Genomic DNA, 17,956 nt, shown 5'->3' on the forward strand with positions numbered 1-17,956 from the left:
GTCTATTTTCTACCTACTATTTATGCTTCTTATTCCCTGTATCTTTTCCCCCATTCTCTCCCCTCCCCTTCCCTGCTGATAACCCTGCATGCGATCTTTATTTCTGTGATTCTATTCCTGTTCTAGTTGTTTGCTTAGTTTTTTTTATAGGTTCAGTTGATGATAGTTATGAGTTTGTTGTCATTTTACTGTTCGTATTTCTTATCTTTTTCTTAGATAAGTCCCTTTAACATTTCATATAATAAGGGCTTGGTAATGATGAACTCCTTTAACTTGACCTTGTCTGGGAAGCACTTTATCTACCCTTCTATTCTAAGTGATAGCATTGCTGGATAGAGTAAACTTGGATGTAGGTCCTTACCTTTCATGACTTGGAATACTTCTTTCAGCCCCTTCTTGCCTGCAAGGTTTCTTTTGAGAAATCAGTGATAGTTTTATGGGAACTCCACTGTAGGTAACAGTCTCCTTTTCTCTTGCTGCTTTTAAGATTCTCACCTTATCTTTAATCTTGGGTAATGTAATTATGATGTGCCTTCATGTGTTCCTCCTTGGGTTCAACTTCTTTGGGACTCTCTGAGCTTCCTGGACTTCCTAGAAGTCCATTTCCTTTGCCAGTTTGGGGAAGTTCTTTATTATTTGTTTAAATAACTTTTCCACTTGTTGTTCTTCCTTTTCTACTTCTGTGACCCCTATAATTCAGATGTTGGAATGTTTAAAGATGTCCTGGAGGTTCCTAAGCCTCTCCTCATTTTTTTGAATTCTTATTTCTTTATTCATTTCTGTTTCATTGTTTCTTTCTTCCTTCTGGTGCACTCCATTGATTTGAATCCGTTTCCTTCCCATCCCTATCGGTTCCCTGTGCATTTTCCTTTATTTCACTTAGTGCAGCCTTCATTTTTTCATCTAATTTGCAACCCAACTCAACCAATTCTGTGAGCATCCTGATCACCAGTGTTTTGAACTGTGCACCTGATAGGTTGGCTACCTCTTCATCACTTAGTTGTATTTTTTTCTGGAGCATTGATCCGTTCTTTCCTTTGGGCCATTTTTTTTGTCTTGACACACCTGTTACGTAGTGAGGGGCAGAGCCTTAGGTATTCATCAGGGTGGGGTAACCCACATTGCTGTGTTGTGACACTGTATGTGGGGCAGAGGTCTGAGAGGGAACAATGGTGCTTGCTCCACTCTCTGCCGGATTTCAGTCACTTCCCCCATTTCCCAAAAGCAAATTGGGCTCTTCTGGTGCTGATTCCCATGCAGGTGGGTTTGTGTACATTGTAGAACCCTGTGGGTCTCTCCAACAAACTCTCCTGTGAGGCTGGGAGATTCTGCCACTGCAGCCTCAACCCTCACAGGTGTTTTCAATCAGTGGTTTGAGGCTTTATTCCCTGAGCTGGGACCCTGGGTTATGCAGTCTGTCCTGCGACCCAGTTTTGCCTGGTTTATCTGTGCTCAAATGTGGGACCGCCCAGTTCCCCCAGCTACCTTGCACACTACGCCATGCTCCACAATCCACTGCCTCGCTGGGTCCACCAGCCACAACTTTGACTTGAACCATCTCCACCCTGGCTGCCCGACTCCGCCCCTTCTGCCGGTCTGTATGAATATGCCAAAAGGAACAGGTGAGGGGGTAAGGAGCCAAGGGTGACAATGAGGTGAAGGAAAAGAGAGGTGTTTATTGAACAGCTGTCATGTACCAGGCACTTGTTGTTTTAAGGTTTGATTTATTTATTTTTAGAGAGACGGGAAGGGAGGGAGAAAATGAAAGAGAGAAGCAATGATATGAGATAGAAACACCAATCAGCCGGATATCCTAGGTGCCCAAATCGGGACTGAACTGGCAACCCAAGCATCTTCTCTGACCAGGAATTGGGAATCAAACTGGCGACCTTTGGTTCCTTTCAGACTCCCATACAGTTCAATTTGCTGTCAGTTCTGGTTGGTTTTTGTTTCTAAATTGTTGTTGTCCTTCTTTTGGTTGTGTGAGGAGGCACAGTGTGTCTACCTATGCCTCCATCTTGGCCAAAAGTCAACATGTCCTATTTAGATGGTGTTTGGTCACTGTGTTTTTGACAGTACAGGATCATACCACATGCGTGTCTCTAATGTCATCTCACCTTTCAGGTCAGTGGAAAGACCCTCACATCATTCTTTCTGAAGAGCTACAGAACACTTAGCCTAGAGGAAGAGGACATGGATACACACACACTCCCTCACCCCTTAATCTACATCTACTTTTCTGGGGTACCATTACTTTGTTGGTTGAATAGAGTTATTCAATAAATACTAGTTATCAAATATGTAACTAGTATGTAATTAATAATTATTTAGGTAGCTAATATATAAATAACTCCTTAGAACTCATATGCTTGGAGAGCAAAGCCTTGTCTCATCTTGCTTGCTTCTATACTTCCAACACAGCACCCTGCATGCAGTAGATGCTTGATGTGCATCTGTGAAAACATCGCTTGAATGATAGGAAATAGCTGTTGAACTCAGAAAGAATGACCCACATATACTGACCTAGCTTACTTCTAGTAATCCATCCAGAAGGGGCTATAGGGGAGAGAGCCGCATGTCCAAGGATGGTTACTGCAGCATTAAATGTAATAGTCAAGAAGGGCTGTCTATCTACCTGGAAGCCCAGGAAATCGTGGGAGCCATGATCCAGGTAGGCAGTCCTGAGATTCAGTGACACCAGTGTTTGAGCAGAGTTAGGATCCAAACATGTCTTCACCACCTGTTGGCTGTCTGACAGTGGGCAACTTGATCCTCATGAGCCTCAGTTTCTTCATTCATGATAGTGTAAAGATTAAGGACATACAGGAAAGCACCTGACAGTTACTAAATGCCTGACAAGGGTTGCATGCCATCCTCTCCAAGGCTTGTTCTCCTTTCTACCATTCTATCCATTGGGAATGAAATTGGGAGGGTTAAATCGCTGGGTCTAAAGAGCCTGGTGCATATCCCTGACTGGTGTGGCTCAGTTCATTGGGCATCATCCTGCAAAGCAAAAGGTCACCAGTTCGATTCCCAGTTCCTGGTCAGAGAAGATGCTTGGGTTGCCAGTTCAGTCCCGAGTTGGGCACCTAGGTTATCCGGCTGATTGGTGTTTCTATCTCATATCATTGCTTCTCTCTTTCATTTTCTCCCTCCCTTCCCGTCTCTCTAAAAATAAATAAATCAAACCTTAAAACAACAAGTGCCTGGTACATGACAGCTGTTCAATAAACACCTCTCTTTTCCTTCACCTCATTGTCACCCTTGGCTCCTTACCCCCTCACCTGTTCCTTTTGGCTCTGTCAAAGCTCACCCCATCTCCTTAACCTCATTTATCCCTGGGCATTGTTCCCGATTTTCCCTTCCAACTCTGATACTCCAGTTGCCCCACCCTCTCCTGAAGACACAGACACAAACACACTCATACACACACACACACACACACACACACACACACACACACACACACACACGGAGGCAACCTTTTTAAAACTCCGGAGGAGGAGAAAGTTGCAGGTGCTGAGGGTGAGTTTTTGAGTTGCACTAAGAAGTTAACTGAGATTCATTTAAGCCTCAGAGGAAATTCCGGAGTCCAGAATCTAGACTGCTACTGTTCTATATCCCCTCTTCACTGGGGGAAGTCATCTAGGGTAGCCCTTTTCTTTCTTGCCTCCCCTCTTTCCACAGTCAGAGATTGAACCCTACTGTGAGCCAGGTACTTGCTGGGCACTGAGTAATTCCAAGAGAAATGAGATAGAAGCATTGCCCTCAAGGAGCTTATAAGTTAGTAGGAGAAATGAGACATGGATAACTCAAAATCAAGGGAGCTATCAATGACCAACAAAGACCTTTGTTATTTAATCCTCAAGTGCAGAGGGGAGCATAATTAACCTTAATTTACATTGGAGAAACTGGGGCTCAGAGAGGCTAACAACTGGCCCAAAGTCACATAGCAGGCAAGAACTCTGTTTATGCCCCTCGGTGCCACTCTGTTAGACCTAGATCTAGTGCTGTAGGAGGTGGTTTCCTGGCCATAGATGGATGAGGAGGATCCCTCAGGCCAGGAGGAGGTGAAGACTCTGAAGGGATGGATGAGGAGAGAGGCCAGTCTGAGTGACTTTTTCTTTAGATCATCACTTACCAGGACTATCTGCCCCTGGTGCTAGGGCCAGAAGCCATGAAGAAGTACCTGCCCAAGTATCGCTCCTACAATGACTCTGTGGACCCTCGTATTGCCAATGTCTTCACCAACGCCTTCCGTTATGGCCACACCCTCATCCAACCCTTCGTGTTCCGCCTGGATAATCGGTACAGGCCCATGGGGCCCAACCCCCGTGTTCCACTCAGCCAGGTCTTTTTTGCCTTGTGGAGGGTCGTGCTGGAAGGTGAGTGGGACCTAGGCCAGGAGAGAGTGGGCAGGCAGCTGAGTGTGAGGTAGGGGTGGGCTTGGCCACAGGGAACTAGAACAGAATCAATCCTCTTTCCTTCCATTTTGGGGGATCTGACCTGACTTGCCAGCCTCAGTTCACTTGACTCTGCTTCTACATCTAACAATAAAGAATGGGCGGAGAGCACTCACAGGGACCTGGCTCCTCCCTGTGTGTTGTGACTCTCAGTGACCCAGGAGGCCAGAGGTTGTAGGGAACACCCCAACCTTGTGGATCTGGACAGCATAATCCCCTGAGACCTTGATGCCCAGTAAGGACCTTCCCTCTGGGGCCCCCTTGGCACCAGGATCTGCATATGCCCAACCCACTTCTGCAACCCACCCGACCCTACCTTGGACTTATGCCTGACTCCTGTCTGAGCTCTGAGAGTGAGACGGACCCTCTCCCCAGCCTTGCTCCTCTTGCCCCCAGGAGGCATTGACCCCATCCTCCGGGGCCTCATGGCCACTCCTGCCAAGCTGAATCGCCAAAACCAGATTGTGGTGGATGAGATCCGGGAGCAGATGTTTGTTCAGATCATGAGGATCGGGCTGGACCTGCCCGCTCTAAACATGTAGCGCAGCCGGGACCATGGTCTCCCAGGTGAGGGGCTGCAGGATCCCCCTCCTCTATCCTCTCTCCAGTGTGCCCAGCTGCCCAGGAGTTCCCCCAGGCCCAGCATCTTGCTCTTAGGAAATCGGTCTGAGGTCAGGCACCTACCTCTCCCTCGGCTTGCCTGGTCCATTTTCAGCAACTTCTGTCCTCCTCTACATTGCTGTACCCCTTAAACATGGAGTGTCATAATAATAACATCAAGCCCCCTAATCCCCATAGACTGAAAAGCAGTTTCCATCATCCTTTTGTTTTGCTTCATTTTACATGAACTCTGAGGGGAAGAGAGCATTATCACTTGCATTTTACTGATGATAAGCAGAGGATTGCTTGCTTAGATTCTTCAGCCAAGTCAGTGACAGAGCAGGAATTAGAACCCAAATCAGCCTAACCTCAAAGCTTGTGCCTGTGTCATGGGTAAGCCAGCATGGCTGAGCCTCCTACACACACTTCACCCCTCACAGGCCTGAGATTTCCAGAGGGGGATGATGAGATGTCATTATTTTTGGACCTGACAGGAGTAATGGCCATTTAGGATGTGCCTGTGGGTGGGAGGGCAAGGGAAAGACAGAGTGGGTCCTGGAACGACCTAGCTGTTCCCTTGGTCTGGGCCAAGGTTGCAGGGCTCCCCAGAGGTTTATAGCCTGGGAGAATCCCTTCTGTGTCCTCCCCGCCCTGCCATGACTCTGTATATGACCTTGGTGTATTGGAAGGGGGGTTTTCTAAGATGCACCCACAGCCATCTCTCCTCTTCCCCCATGCAGGGTACAATGCCTGGAGACGCTTCTGTGGGCTGCCGCAGCCCCAAACAGTGGGCGAGCTGGGCACAGTGCTGAAGAACATGAAACTGGCAAAGAAGCTGATGGGGCAGTATGGCACACCCAACAACATTGATATCTGGATCGGTGGCGTGGCCGAGCCCCTGAATCGCAATGGCCGTGTGGGGCTGCTCCTCGCCTGCCTCATTGGGACCCAGTTCAGGCACCTCCGTGATGGCGATCGGTAAGGAGACAGGTGGAGGGGTCCAGGCACACTGTGTGGCCCTGGGCCTGTTCCAGCTGTCTTGGGGCCCCACTTTTTGTGGTGAAATGAAGGGCTAGAAGGAATCTGTGACTTCCCAGTATGTTCCAGGGAGCTTCAAGGTCATCCCTAATGTGCCCTGAGCCTGTTGGGGGTGCAGTGAGGAGGGATTTGGACTCCTGGTTGGGAGGGAGGGAAGACAGTGAAAATGCCCCTCTTTACTTCTCTGTGTATCAGGGTGCAGCCATGGTGCCGTCAGTCACTACTGAACAGGCCCATCCTGGCTTCTCCTGTGTCCTTTCATCATGGTTCTGACAGCTGAATCCCTAGTTCTCACTGAACCTGTGTTGTACTTTTGGGAAGATTAGAAAAGGTGTCCTTCTTTGGGTGGACAAATCAGAAACACCCCCAAGATTCTCTCCACCCCCATGGGTGCAGCTCTGGCTGGGGCACAGGCTTCATGGATGAGTATAAGCCCAGCCCCCTGTCCAGCATTAGTGATGCCCCAGAGGCTGCTGGGGTGAAGCCATCTGGGTAGCTGGGCTTTACACTGTGTGGTCAGTGAGGCTCCACTTGCTTGAAAACCCTTGGCCGCCTGAGGACCTGGAGCACCCCCGTGCTATGGAGCTATGTCTGCTGTGGCCCTTTTGCATCTAGAAGGTGGCTCAAGCCAGGTGATGCCATCCCAGCCCAGGACAATCACAGCACAGTGTCCGTGGGTGTTCTCGTGCAGTTTTTGGTGGCAGAACAAGGGTGTATTTAGCAAGAAACAGAAGCAGGCTCTGTCCAAGATCTGCTTGCCTCGCATCATCTGCGACAATACAGGCATCACCACCGTGTCCAAGAACAACATCTTCAAGTCCAACACATTCCCTCGGGACTTCGTCAACTGCACTAAACTTCCTGCGTTGGACCTGTCTTCCTGGAGAAGCACAGACTAGAGCCTGAGTAAGGGGGTGCTCTTTGAGGTGAAGGCTGGGGACACCTGGGCTGGCCATTGCAGCCACAGATTTCCCTTCCCTAGACAAGCCACCCCTGCTCTGGGTGCCGGCTGAGAAGATGAACGACTACACATTCATTCATACGTGTGCAGACATGCGTAGCGTGTATATATTGCATTATAAGTGTATGTGTTATCTGTGAACATGGGTACTGTGCTGTGTGTTGTGTACGTGTGTGATTTAGTGAGTGTGTGTTTGTTGTTTCAGTGAGTATTACATATATGGGAGGCAGCAGAGTGGATTGGGGATTAGCACAGGCTCAGGAGCAGGACTGCTTGGGTTCAAATCCCTGTCCAGCTTCTTACCAGCTGTGTGACCTTGAGTACGTTCCTCAACCTCACTAAGCCTGATTTTACTTCTTTGCGAATAATAAAACAGTTGGTATTACAGCTGTCATGTCTGCTCACAGGGTTCATTTGCCTCCTTTAGTTCTGTGACTATTGAGCACTTACTAGCTGCCAGGCACTGTGCTAGGCATGGGAAACAGAGTCAGACATCGTTTCTTCCCTCGTGGACCTTACACCTTTACAATGTCCTGGCTAGCGAGGTGAACCAGGAACCCCTGCAGGAATGGCCATTGGCAGCTGGGCTGTGTGTGGTGGTTGAGTTATGGGCCCAGGTGAGCTGGGCTCAGGCAATCCATGGCTCCCTTTTTTCTTCTTTACTCTGTTCTCTTGCTTATTTGCAGGAGCTGCCTGGCGAGGAACTGGGGCACATTGGCCCTTTTGTATCATTTTTCTGTACCTGACATCCATGATAATAAAGTAGAATTGATGGGGATCATCCCTCTGTCTGTGTCTGCAGTGGCGCTGGTGTCTCAGCCTAAGGCTTGCTCTGGGCTCTGAACATGAACCAGTGTGGCTGGTGCCCCAGGGCCCTGCGTTTTCTGAACTGGGGGCAGAGGGTGTGTGTGAGGATATCCAGGAGTCTTCCTTTGGCTGATCCATAGGTGGGAGGCAGTCAGTTCTTAGACGCCTGGGGACTGGGCCAAACTGAGTAGGCCCTCCTCCTTCCCCTTCCTCTCACAGCACCTGCAGACCAGGAATGGTGGCCACCAAGTCTGTGTGTTCATTCATTGCTCTAGTAAATATTTGCTGCATGCTCACTCTGTATCAGGCTTGTGTCAGGTACTGGGAAATAGAGGGGACAAAACGCTGTCCTGCAACAGGTCAAGAGCAGAGGTGCGGTGGGAAGGGACGTCCGGATCCTGTATCTTTGTAGCCTGGCACAGTGATTCCCGGGCCCTCCCACAGGGGACTCCTTCTCAGTCGTGGCTTTCTGTGGCCAGAGCTGCAACAAGGGAAGGAAGGTATTCCCCTACTGCCTGGAGTGTGATCCTTCTATCTGAAAGGTGGGTTCCCTCCCCTCCTTCCCACCTTTAGGGAGGGCCACTTGCAGCTGAGAGCTGGAAAGTGTGTAGGGCGCTAGAGCTAATGTACCCATAGGAGCCCCAGGTCACATCAGGACCTCACCAGAGAAGGATAAACACTGCTTATCTTCAGTTCACAGGTGACCAGCAGGGTGCTTAGAGGTGTGAAGGGGCTTATCTGAGGCCTTGAAGAAGTGGGTACCAGAGCCAGGGCGGTAGCTCAGGTCTTCTGGCTCCTGGGCTCTTCCCACAGGATGGTTAAGTACCTCCCACCCTCACCCCCACCCTGCCAGTTGGGGGACCTGGAGGCCCTGGCTGGGCTGACCTTACCCAGAAGGTCATATAAAACACACACACACACACACACACACACACGCGCGCGAATATGTATTGGGTGGCAGCATGAGGAATATTGTAGAAGGGCCCCCTAGAGGCCTGCCAGGCTCTGAGATCTGCTCTAGAAGAAGAGGGCATTTCCCAGAAGGGTGTAAGGAGGGAAGTTGACTCTAGATGTCGGGAAGCCAGGCTTGGGTTTCCTCCCTGTTTGATCCGCTGGCATTCTCCCAAGCCCCCTCTCTTTCCCTTCTATGGCCATTGTTTCTTTTCCTGGAACCCTCTTGCCTCCTTCTTTTCTTGGGGAACTCTTTGAAACCCACTGAACCATGCCCTGCTACCCCGCAGACCGTGCACACATCTTTGTGGTGAGACTGCAAACACCGAGTGTGCAGAGGTTCCAGGGCCTGCCCTCCAGCAGGGAACGGTGTCATTGCCACATCTTTAGTCAATCATCGGATGTTTATTGAGTGCTTGCTGTGTGCCAGCACCTTGCTGGGTGGTGGCACGGGAGACCCTCGGAAGCAGGTCAAGTCCCTGGTTTAAAGAACTTGCAATCTGGCTGAGAAGAAATAAAGAGAAATAAGGATGCAAAGGCCACAGCCTCAGCCAAGACCTGTTCCAGGGAGAGGGCAGGTGACCCCGGGCAAGCTAGACTGGAAGGGCATCCCAGCAGGTCTACACCACAGCAGACGTGGACTTCCCCAGGAAGAGGAGATGGGAGCAGTGGATTTCGAGTGGAAGAGATGGAACGGCCAAGGCTCTGGCCTTGGGCTTGTGGGAGGTATGCATCTGGCAAGTGAGCAAGACCTGGTGAGAAAGAAGGGCTGGGACAGGGTGTGGATGACTCAGGGGCTGACCACCGAACTGGCTTGAAATGGCATGGTGAACCAAAGGGAGCTTTCCTGCACGGTGTGGGAGGCCCCTAATTCCCCACTGAGGCCCAGGGGGAGAGGTCCAGCTTCTCAATGGCTGAGCAGTCCACGAAGTCTTGGGGGTAGCTGTTGGTTTTGAATGGGTTCAGGGGGACCTTGGTGATGTGGGTGTTGTCACAGACAAGGCGTGAGAAGGACATTTTCCGTAGAGAGTCCTGCTGCTTCTCAGTGAAGACCCCAGGGTTCTCCCACCAGAACCTGCAGAAACAGAGGCACAGTGTTGCCATACAGCCCAGCTATTGACCCTTCCCCACCCTGCCAAAGGGCAGGTCATTGGGAACATGCTGAGGTGTGGGTTAGCCCTCACGCAGGAGGTGGGAACCCTACCTCGGGGAAAGGCCTGCCACTCTCCCACGGAGGTTTCACTTGCCTGTCTCCATCTCGAACTTGCTGGAACTGCTTCCCCATGAGGCAGGCCAAGAGAGACCCCACCCGGCCCCTTTCTACCAGCGGCTCAGCGACAGCCCCAATCCAGATGTCAATGTTGCTAGGGCTTCCATAGAGATCCAGAAACTTCTTAGCCAGAATCTTGTTCTTCAGCACAGCGCCCAGCTCCGCCAGGGTCTGGGGCTGTGAGAGGTTGCAGAAGCCTCTCCAGGAGTTATACCCTAGGACACAGAGACTGAAGTTGTCTCATCCTGGGGACCACTTGCTAAGCCCCCGCCCCCTTGGAGACATACCCACTCCTGCGCCATGGCCCCAGAAGGTCTGGAGTCATAGGAGTCACAGCTTTTGGGAGAGGGTTCCATTGTTTTCTACCTGTGGTGCTTCAGCCTGGGGAGGGCCAGCAGGTGATGTGGGCCCTGGCCCTATTCTAAGCAAATATGCAAACCGAAGAACAGAGAAGTTAAGTAAGTTGCCTAAGGTCACATAACTAGATGGCACAGGTGGAATTTGAACCCAGGTAGATTGGCTCTTACTCAAAACGTTAAATCGCCTTTCTTGGGTACAAAAATATGGCCCCATAGTCATTGGTTTCCCTCTATTCTCCTTTTTGTAATTTTTCTGGGCTTTCAAACTGGTTTTTCAAGTCAGTTGGTGATATCTTTTTCACTTGGGAAGCTCCAAGATGGTACCAAGATATGTTCTCTTGCCTCTGCATTAGAGAGAATGGAAGACTCCATTTCACAAATGAGCAAAATGAGTTTTAAAAACTGGGGCACCTGCCTTGTGTTTTGGAATTGATCAGATCCTCAGGATCATAGAAGAGAGTGATCCCCTCAGAAATAGCTAAAAGTGCCCCAGGTCAGGCGAGACCCAGGCCCACTCACCAGGCATCCCGTGGTCCCGGCAGCGCTGTATGTTAATGGCAGCCAGGTCAAAGCCATGGATCGTCTGAGTGGGCTGGAAAAGCTTGTTGCGCAGCTCTCCTGTCATCATTTTGTTCTGCTTCATCAACTTGGAGTTATTGACTAGCAGGCCCCGCACCAGAGGGTCAATTCCACCTGCAAGGGAGACCATCCTGGGGATAAGAGGAGAGCTGGAACATCTTGCACTGCTGATCCCTTCCTCCACCAGACATTATGTCTCAAGTGCAAGTAGGAGCAGCTGAACATCTCAGGCTAAAATTGGGGAGAGAAGAGCACAGTGCAGCTTGCAGGGTGTTCTGGGGGAGGGGGCAGTGCATACTGCCCACTTTGGGGGTGGAAGGAAGGGCCATTTCCAGCAAGCTATCATTTAGAATGGAAGGGCACTTAAAGTGCTTCCCAGATAAGTCAAAGGAGTTCACCATCACCACACCCTCATTATATGAAATGAGGGACTTGTCTAACAAATACAAGATCAAAACTCTGAACAGTAAAATGACAACAAACTCACAGCTATCAACAACTGAACCTAAAAACAAAAACAAAAACTAAGCAAACAACTAGCACAGGAACAGAATCACAGAAATGGAGATCCCATGGAGGGTTATCAGTGCAATGGGGAGGGAGAGAATGAGGGGAAATGGCACAGGGAATAAGAAGCGTAATAGGCAGGTCCAAAATAGACAGGGGCAGATTAAGAATAGTATTGGAAATGGAGAAGCCAAAGACCTTATATGTACAGCCCATGGACACAAACTAAGGTGAAGGAAATGCAGGAGGAGGGTGGGGGGTGCAGGGCAAAGGGGGGAGAAAGGGGGAGAAAAAAAATGGGGACAACTGTAATAGCACAATCAATACAACATACTTTAAAAAAAAGAAAGGGCCATTCATGAGATAGTGGCATGAAGACAAACTGCAGGACTTTTTCTGAGCTTTAGTTCAGAGATGGCCCCTTCCCCCTCCACAGGTTCCATTAAGGAACATTGCAGTATAGGAGGTGGTAGCAGAAATCTATAGAAAATGGGCCTGACTTGTCAGGCCTCAGTTAAGGCCAGTTTCAGCACAACCCAACAGAAAGAGGGTAAAGGGAAGCCGGGTCCAGCCTTTAGTAACTAATGGAGGTGGAAAGTCCCAGAGAGGAGTGAAGAAGAGCAAGTTATTTACCAAACCCATGAGTTTTTTTTCTACAGAGGTCAGAGAAGTCAGATGCAGGGAAAGGAGGTAGGAGAAACCTGGTATCTTAGAGGCCAGATGAGGAAAGAATAATAACTAGTATTTATTGACCACTCCCTGTGCGTCAGGAACTATTGCAGATTGCTCTACCCATATATTTCAAGTTTTTTGTATATTCTGGTGAGACAGGCACTGTTATTGTCCACATTTTACAACTGAGGAAACTGAGGTCCAGTGAGGAGAATTGCCTTGCCCCAGGTCACAGAGAAAGTGCCTGGAGCCTGACTTCCAAGCCAGGTTTTCCTAAGAGCAGGCTGCGGAGTGAGGCAGCCAGGTGGCAGCGCTTCCCTGAATGGACTTACCATCTTTGACTATCCTCCAGGTGTTGAAGAAGAGGGTGTGCAGGGGGAGGTCCGGTTCTGGACCCCATGGCTGATAGTTCTCATCCAGGCGAGACACAGTGGCGGGGACCTCCAAGTGGCCAAAGCGGAAGGCAAAGGTGAAGACATTGGAAATTCGGGGATCCACAGAGTTGTTGTAGCCTTGGTATGGAGGGATCCACTTCTGCATCTCCACACCTAGCACAATGGGTAGGTAGTCCCTAAAGGTGATAATCTGGAACGAGAAACAAGTCATGAGGAAAGGGTGTGAGAAGACCCAAACCTCTGCAGAATGAGGTTGGAGAGGCACTGCAGCCAAGAGGGAGGAGCAGTGAAAAATCAAGGAGGGCAAATGGATAGCACATGTGTCCGATTGCCTTTCCCTTGACCTGGCAGACATTACTAATTGATCATGACATTATTTCTGCTGATCTCTCACGATTTGTCTCAACACAGGCTCTACTAAGCAGTCACTTCAATTTGGCACTTGAGATGTACTCTCTGTCATCTTTGCTCTAAGTTTATGACCTTGAAGCTAAAGGGACAGTCCTTGTGTGTCACTTCAACATAGCCATGTTGGGTTTTTAAACTTTTTGCCACAGGCCAGGGCAAGAGGAATGAAGAACCATAGTAATGATTCACAGGGTAACCAAGGGAGGTTCATTCAGTCTCCAGTTCTGAAGGAAGTGCTGCACTTTGGAGAGGTCAGTTTCTGCTTTGGTTTTACTGAAAACAATGAACTAAGATAAATTAAGAAAATTTTGAAAAAATAATAAATCATGCCACCATGTAGCACAATAATTATATTAATTGTTATTTTTCATTTAAAAATATATTTTATTGATTATGCTATTACAGTTGTCCCAATTTTTCCCCTTTACCTCCCTCCACCCAGTACTTCCATTCCCTCCAGTAATCCCCCTTAGTTCATGTCTATGGGTCATGCATATAAGTTCTTTTATTTCTCCATTTCCTATACTATTCTTAACATTCCCCTGTTGGTTTTGTACCTACCAATTTATGCTTCTTAAACCCTGCACTTTTCCCCCTACTCTCTCCCTTCCCCCTCTCAGCCCATAACCTTCCAAGTGATCTCCATATCTATGATTCTGTTCCTATTCTGGTTGTTTGCTTAGGTTGTTTTTTCAGACTCAGTTGTTGATCGTTGTGAATTTGTTGCCATTTTAATGTTCATAGTTTTAATATTCTTTTTCTTAAATAAGTTCCTTTAACATTTCATATAATAATGGCTTGGTGATGATGAACTCCTCTAGCTTAACCATGCCTGAGAAGCACTTTATCTGCCCTCCTATTCTAAATGAGAGCTTTGCTGGATAGAGTAATCTAGGCTGTAGGTCCTCCCTTTCATCACTTTGAATACCTCTTGCCAGTTCCTTCTTGCCTTCAAAGTTTCTTTTGAGAAATCAGCTGACAGTCTTATGGGAACTCCTTTGTAGGTAACTCTCTGCTTTTCTCTTGCTGCTTGTAAGATTCTCTGTTTACCTGTAACCTTTGCATTTTAATTACAATGTGTCTTGGTGTGTTCCTGTTAGGGCCCCACTTGTTTGGAACTCTGTGGTTCCTGGACTTGTATATCTATTTCCTTCATCAAATTAGGGAAGTTTTCTTTCATTTATTTTTTCAAATAAGTTTTCAATTTCCTGCTCTTTCTCTTCTCCTTCTAGCATCCCTATGATTTGGATGTTGGTATGTTTAGAGATGTCCCAGAGGCTTCTTAGTCTATCTTTGTTTTTGTTTTTTAATTCTTTTTTCTTCTTGCTGTTCTGATTGAATGCTTTATTTCTTCCTTATGTTCCAAACCATTGATTTGATTGTTGTGTTCATCACCTCCATTGCTGGCTCCTGTAGATATTTTTTTATTTCACTTAATGTAAATTTCATTTCTGCCTGGGTCTTTTTTATTTTGTTGCCATACTCAATGAGCATCCTGATCACCAGTGTTTTGAACTCTGCATCTGATAAGCTGGTTATCTCCATTTTGTTTAATTCTTTTTCTGGAGTTTTATTCTGTTCTTTCATTTATACCCTATTTCTTTGTCTCCTCAATTTGGCAGCCTCCCTGTGTTTGTTTCTGTGTATTAGGTAGAGCTGCTTTGAGTCCTTGTCTTAGTAGTGTGCCCTATTGTAGAAGAGCAGACCTGTAAATTGTGTGGGGCCAAGACTTAGGTGATCACCATGGCATGGCAACCTGCTTCACTGCTTTGTGGCTCTGTGTGGGGAGAGGGTTGGGGGAGTGACAGTTCCACTGCCTGCCTTCTGGAGGTTTGCCTGGAAGGAAACTGTTTCCTGGTACTCGCCCTTTTCCAGTCACTTCACTCACTCCTTATATGTCCTTGCTCCTTCCAGCTGTTGCCCTGGTGCTGAATCCCAGAGGGGGTGGGTCTGCATAAGTCCTAAGTCCATGTGGGTCCTGTAAGAGGAGTGTCCTCAGAATCTGGCAGTTTCTTTCACTGCCCCAACCCCCACTGGTTTTTATAGCCAGAAGTTATAGGAATTTGTCTTCGTGGTGCTGCAGCCCTGGGCTGCTGGATGGTTTGTCTTGGGGTGGGCATCCCTTGCTCCCAAGGCATCCCTTCCAATTTTTATCCACCACATGTGAATATGGGACTTCTGGTTCCACTGCCTCTTCATGCCACTCTATGGCCACATGCCTCTCTATGCCTCTCTACCTCTCTCTGCATCTCTGCCCCTCCTACCCATCTGAGTGAATGTGGCTTCTTTAAACCCATGGTTGTTGGCTTTCCATACACCTTGATTTTCTGATGGTTCTGGGGAATATTTGTGTTGTAGTTTAGTTGTAATTTCTTTTATAGTTGTGGGAGGAGACAAAGTGTGTTTACTTATGCCTCCATCTTGACTGGATGGCTATTCTTCTAATATTTGTCTATATAATACACATTTTACATAGTTGTAATCTGAAAGAATACAAACTTTTACATTCTGCTTTTTCACTTAACATATGTCACATTTCTACTTAGCTCACAATCATATAATTAAATGTGTATAATATTCTATGGTACTCACAGGCCCTTCTCCTACTCTTTTACTCTTGTGTTGCTTCTAATTTGTTTAGCAGCACAGACTATGTGGGTGTCATTTTTGGTACAGGCGATCTGCTCTTTGGGCTATGGGAAGGAGCAGGAGACAGAACCCTGCCTTTGGCCACAGTGGACTTGATCCACATAATGGCACTTGATCTGAAGGGACAGGTAGGGTCACATAGGTTTTCATTTTCTACCATGTGCAGAAAATCAGAGAAAGCTCATGTGCAGAGAGAGAGTGGAGAACAAAGAAGAAGTGAAGAGAGGAGCAGAGAGAAGGGAGGGACAGAGTGAGACTAACTGCTATAATTCCAGATGGTTTCCCACCTCTGCCTCTAACCCTTGTTGAGACCCAACTACCCTCCCTATCCTGGGGTTCCAGAAGAAACCCTTGTCAGCTCCCAGTTGACATGTGTATGGTGTTGAACCAATCCTGAGCATGTGGACTAGCCTGAGTGGGTTTCTTTTTCTTGTAGTCCCAAAAGCCTTGTTGTAGATTGAATTGGGTCCCCCTCAAATTCACATGTTGAAGCTCTAACCCCTAATGTGTTGGGAGATTAGGCCTGTAAGGAGGTAATGAAGGTTAAATGAGGTCATAAGGGTAGAGTCCTGACACAGTAGAACTGGTGTCCTTATAAGAAGGGGGAGAGCCCTGGCTGCTGTAGTTCAGTGGGCTGAGCACAGGCTGTGAACCAAAGGGTCACTAGTTTGATTGCCAGTCAGGGTACATGCCTGGATTATAGGGTAGGTCCGTAGTGAGGACCACATGAGAGGCAACCACACCTTGATGTTTCTCTCACTCTTTTTTTCCCTCCCTTCCCTTCTTCCTACAAAGAAATAAAATCTTTTTAAAAAAGAAGAAGAAGAAGGGGAAGAGACACAGGGGAAAGGCCATGGGAGGTCACAGAGGGAAGGTGGCCACCTTGCAGACCAAGGAAAGAGGCCTCAGGAGAAACCAAACCAGTTAACACCTTGATTTTCAGCCTCTAGACTGTGAAAAAATAAATTTCTGTTGTGTAAGGTATCCGGTCTGTGAGATTTTATTATGGTAGCCTGAGTTAGCTAATACCAGCCTTAACTTAACTAATCTCTAGGTAGACATTTTAAAATTTCTTTGGATGTTTTCTATCAATATCTCCAGCAGGAAGAATTCTGGGCTCCAAATTCTTTTAAAATAAATATTGAATTCTGGAGATTTTGAGAAGTAAGTGGAAATATGCATAAATCTCTTTGATAGTTAAAAATAAGTGCATAGAGCGTCTGGTTCCAGAAGTAGATGGTATAGATTCATTTTTCCTTCATCTTCCCTGCTAAATATAACTAAACTCCCTGGAAATTGTTCAACAGACAACAGTAAAAAGACTTTGAAATCTGGAAAGGGGGTGGACTGGCTGAGGACCCCCAGGACGTGGGCAATGACAACATGGAAAGTCCTTACATACCCTAGACTAGGTATAGGATAGGATGGCAACCTGGAACTTCTAAAAGGAATAGATAAAAAGGAAGCCCCCCAGAATGACTTCTTTAAAAGACTTGGACAAGGGAAGTTGAGCAGAGAACTAGTAGACCGAGCCCAAACCTGCTTCACAAGCCAAGCCCTTAGCCATCCCAGGCCTTCATCCTCAACCCAGGCTGGCGAATGCTCTGATCTGCCTACAGTGGTGGCAGCAGTGAAACCCTGTGTTTCTTTGTTCTTCACTCAGTGGCATAAGGAGACACAGGAGTGGTGGCTTCTGCTCCCCTAGAAGGTTGCTCAGCAGCAGAAGGCAGCCAGGAAAGTATCAGTGTCAGCAGGGATTGACTGGGAACACCAGAAGTCCCAGTCAGTAATGACTCATGAACCCCAGAAGAATAAAGCAGACCAGAACAGCATTGCAGGGACTCAGGAACTAAACTATCATTAGAACTAATGCCTACAAAAATATGTCAGAACCTAGAGGCTAAACCTAAACGGTAACTGCGTGCTTAAATAACACACTTAAATAGGCTCAAGAGTCTGCTAACATAACAACTAAATGTCTGTGATACAACTGAAAAATCACTCATAAGACCAAGCAAAATGAAAGCCAAAATTTGAATGAGAAAAGACAACAGTGACTTCATTCTGCTGCTGGAATTATCTGTTAAAGATTTTAAAGCAGCTGTCTGAAAAATGCTTCAGTGATCAATCATAAGTTGTCCTGAAACAAAGAAAAAACAGAACATCTTAACAAAGGAGTAGAATTATAAAAACAAACTGAAATTGTGGAACTCAAAATTAAATGAAATAAAATACGTGTTAAACAGACCAGTAACAGGGTGGAGATGACAGGATGGAACTGAAGACGGATCAATAGA

General features: G+C 47.4%; 2 protein-coding genes across 4 annotated transcripts in view; one reads left to right on the forward strand and one right to left on the reverse strand.

The window, feature by feature from the left end:
- The first annotated feature begins 2,575 nt into the window (after positions 1 to 2,575).
- On the forward strand, positions 2,576 to 7,000 carry LOC123819012 (myeloperoxidase-like). The gene is given in 5 exon segments (XM_045839322.1): positions 2,576 to 2,671; positions 4,130 to 4,385; positions 4,860 to 5,030; positions 5,804 to 6,041; positions 6,793 to 7,000. Coding segments are annotated over 5 exon segments (969 nt in total).
- A 2,224-nt stretch (positions 7,001 to 9,224) lies between these two features.
- The window catches only part of LOC123819018 (lactoperoxidase-like), a 33,542-nt gene continuing 24,810 nt past the window's right edge, over positions 9,225 to 17,956 (reverse strand). For 2 of the 3 annotated variants that reach the window (XM_045839326.1, XM_045839327.1), the window contains 4 exons: positions 12,540 to 12,792; positions 10,969 to 11,142; positions 10,068 to 10,305; positions 9,225 to 9,895 (listed from right to left, as the gene is read on the reverse strand). In XM_045839326.1, coding sequence (XP_045695282.1) covers positions 9,688 to 9,895; positions 10,068 to 10,305; positions 10,969 to 11,142; positions 12,540 to 12,792 — 873 coding nt within the window. In that variant the 3' untranslated portion in view covers positions 9,225 to 9,687. The remainder of the gene's footprint in view (positions 9,896 to 10,067; positions 10,306 to 10,968; positions 11,143 to 12,539; positions 12,793 to 17,956) is intronic. The other variant, XM_045839328.1, reaches the window with a different exon arrangement.

This window comes from Phyllostomus hastatus, unplaced genomic scaffold (assembly GCF_019186645.2).
Source record: "Phyllostomus hastatus isolate PE091 unplaced genomic scaffold, TTU_PhHast_1.1 phas_contig_3, whole genome shotgun sequence".
Lineage (NCBI taxonomy): Eukaryota > Metazoa > Chordata > Mammalia > Chiroptera > Phyllostomidae > Phyllostomus > Phyllostomus hastatus.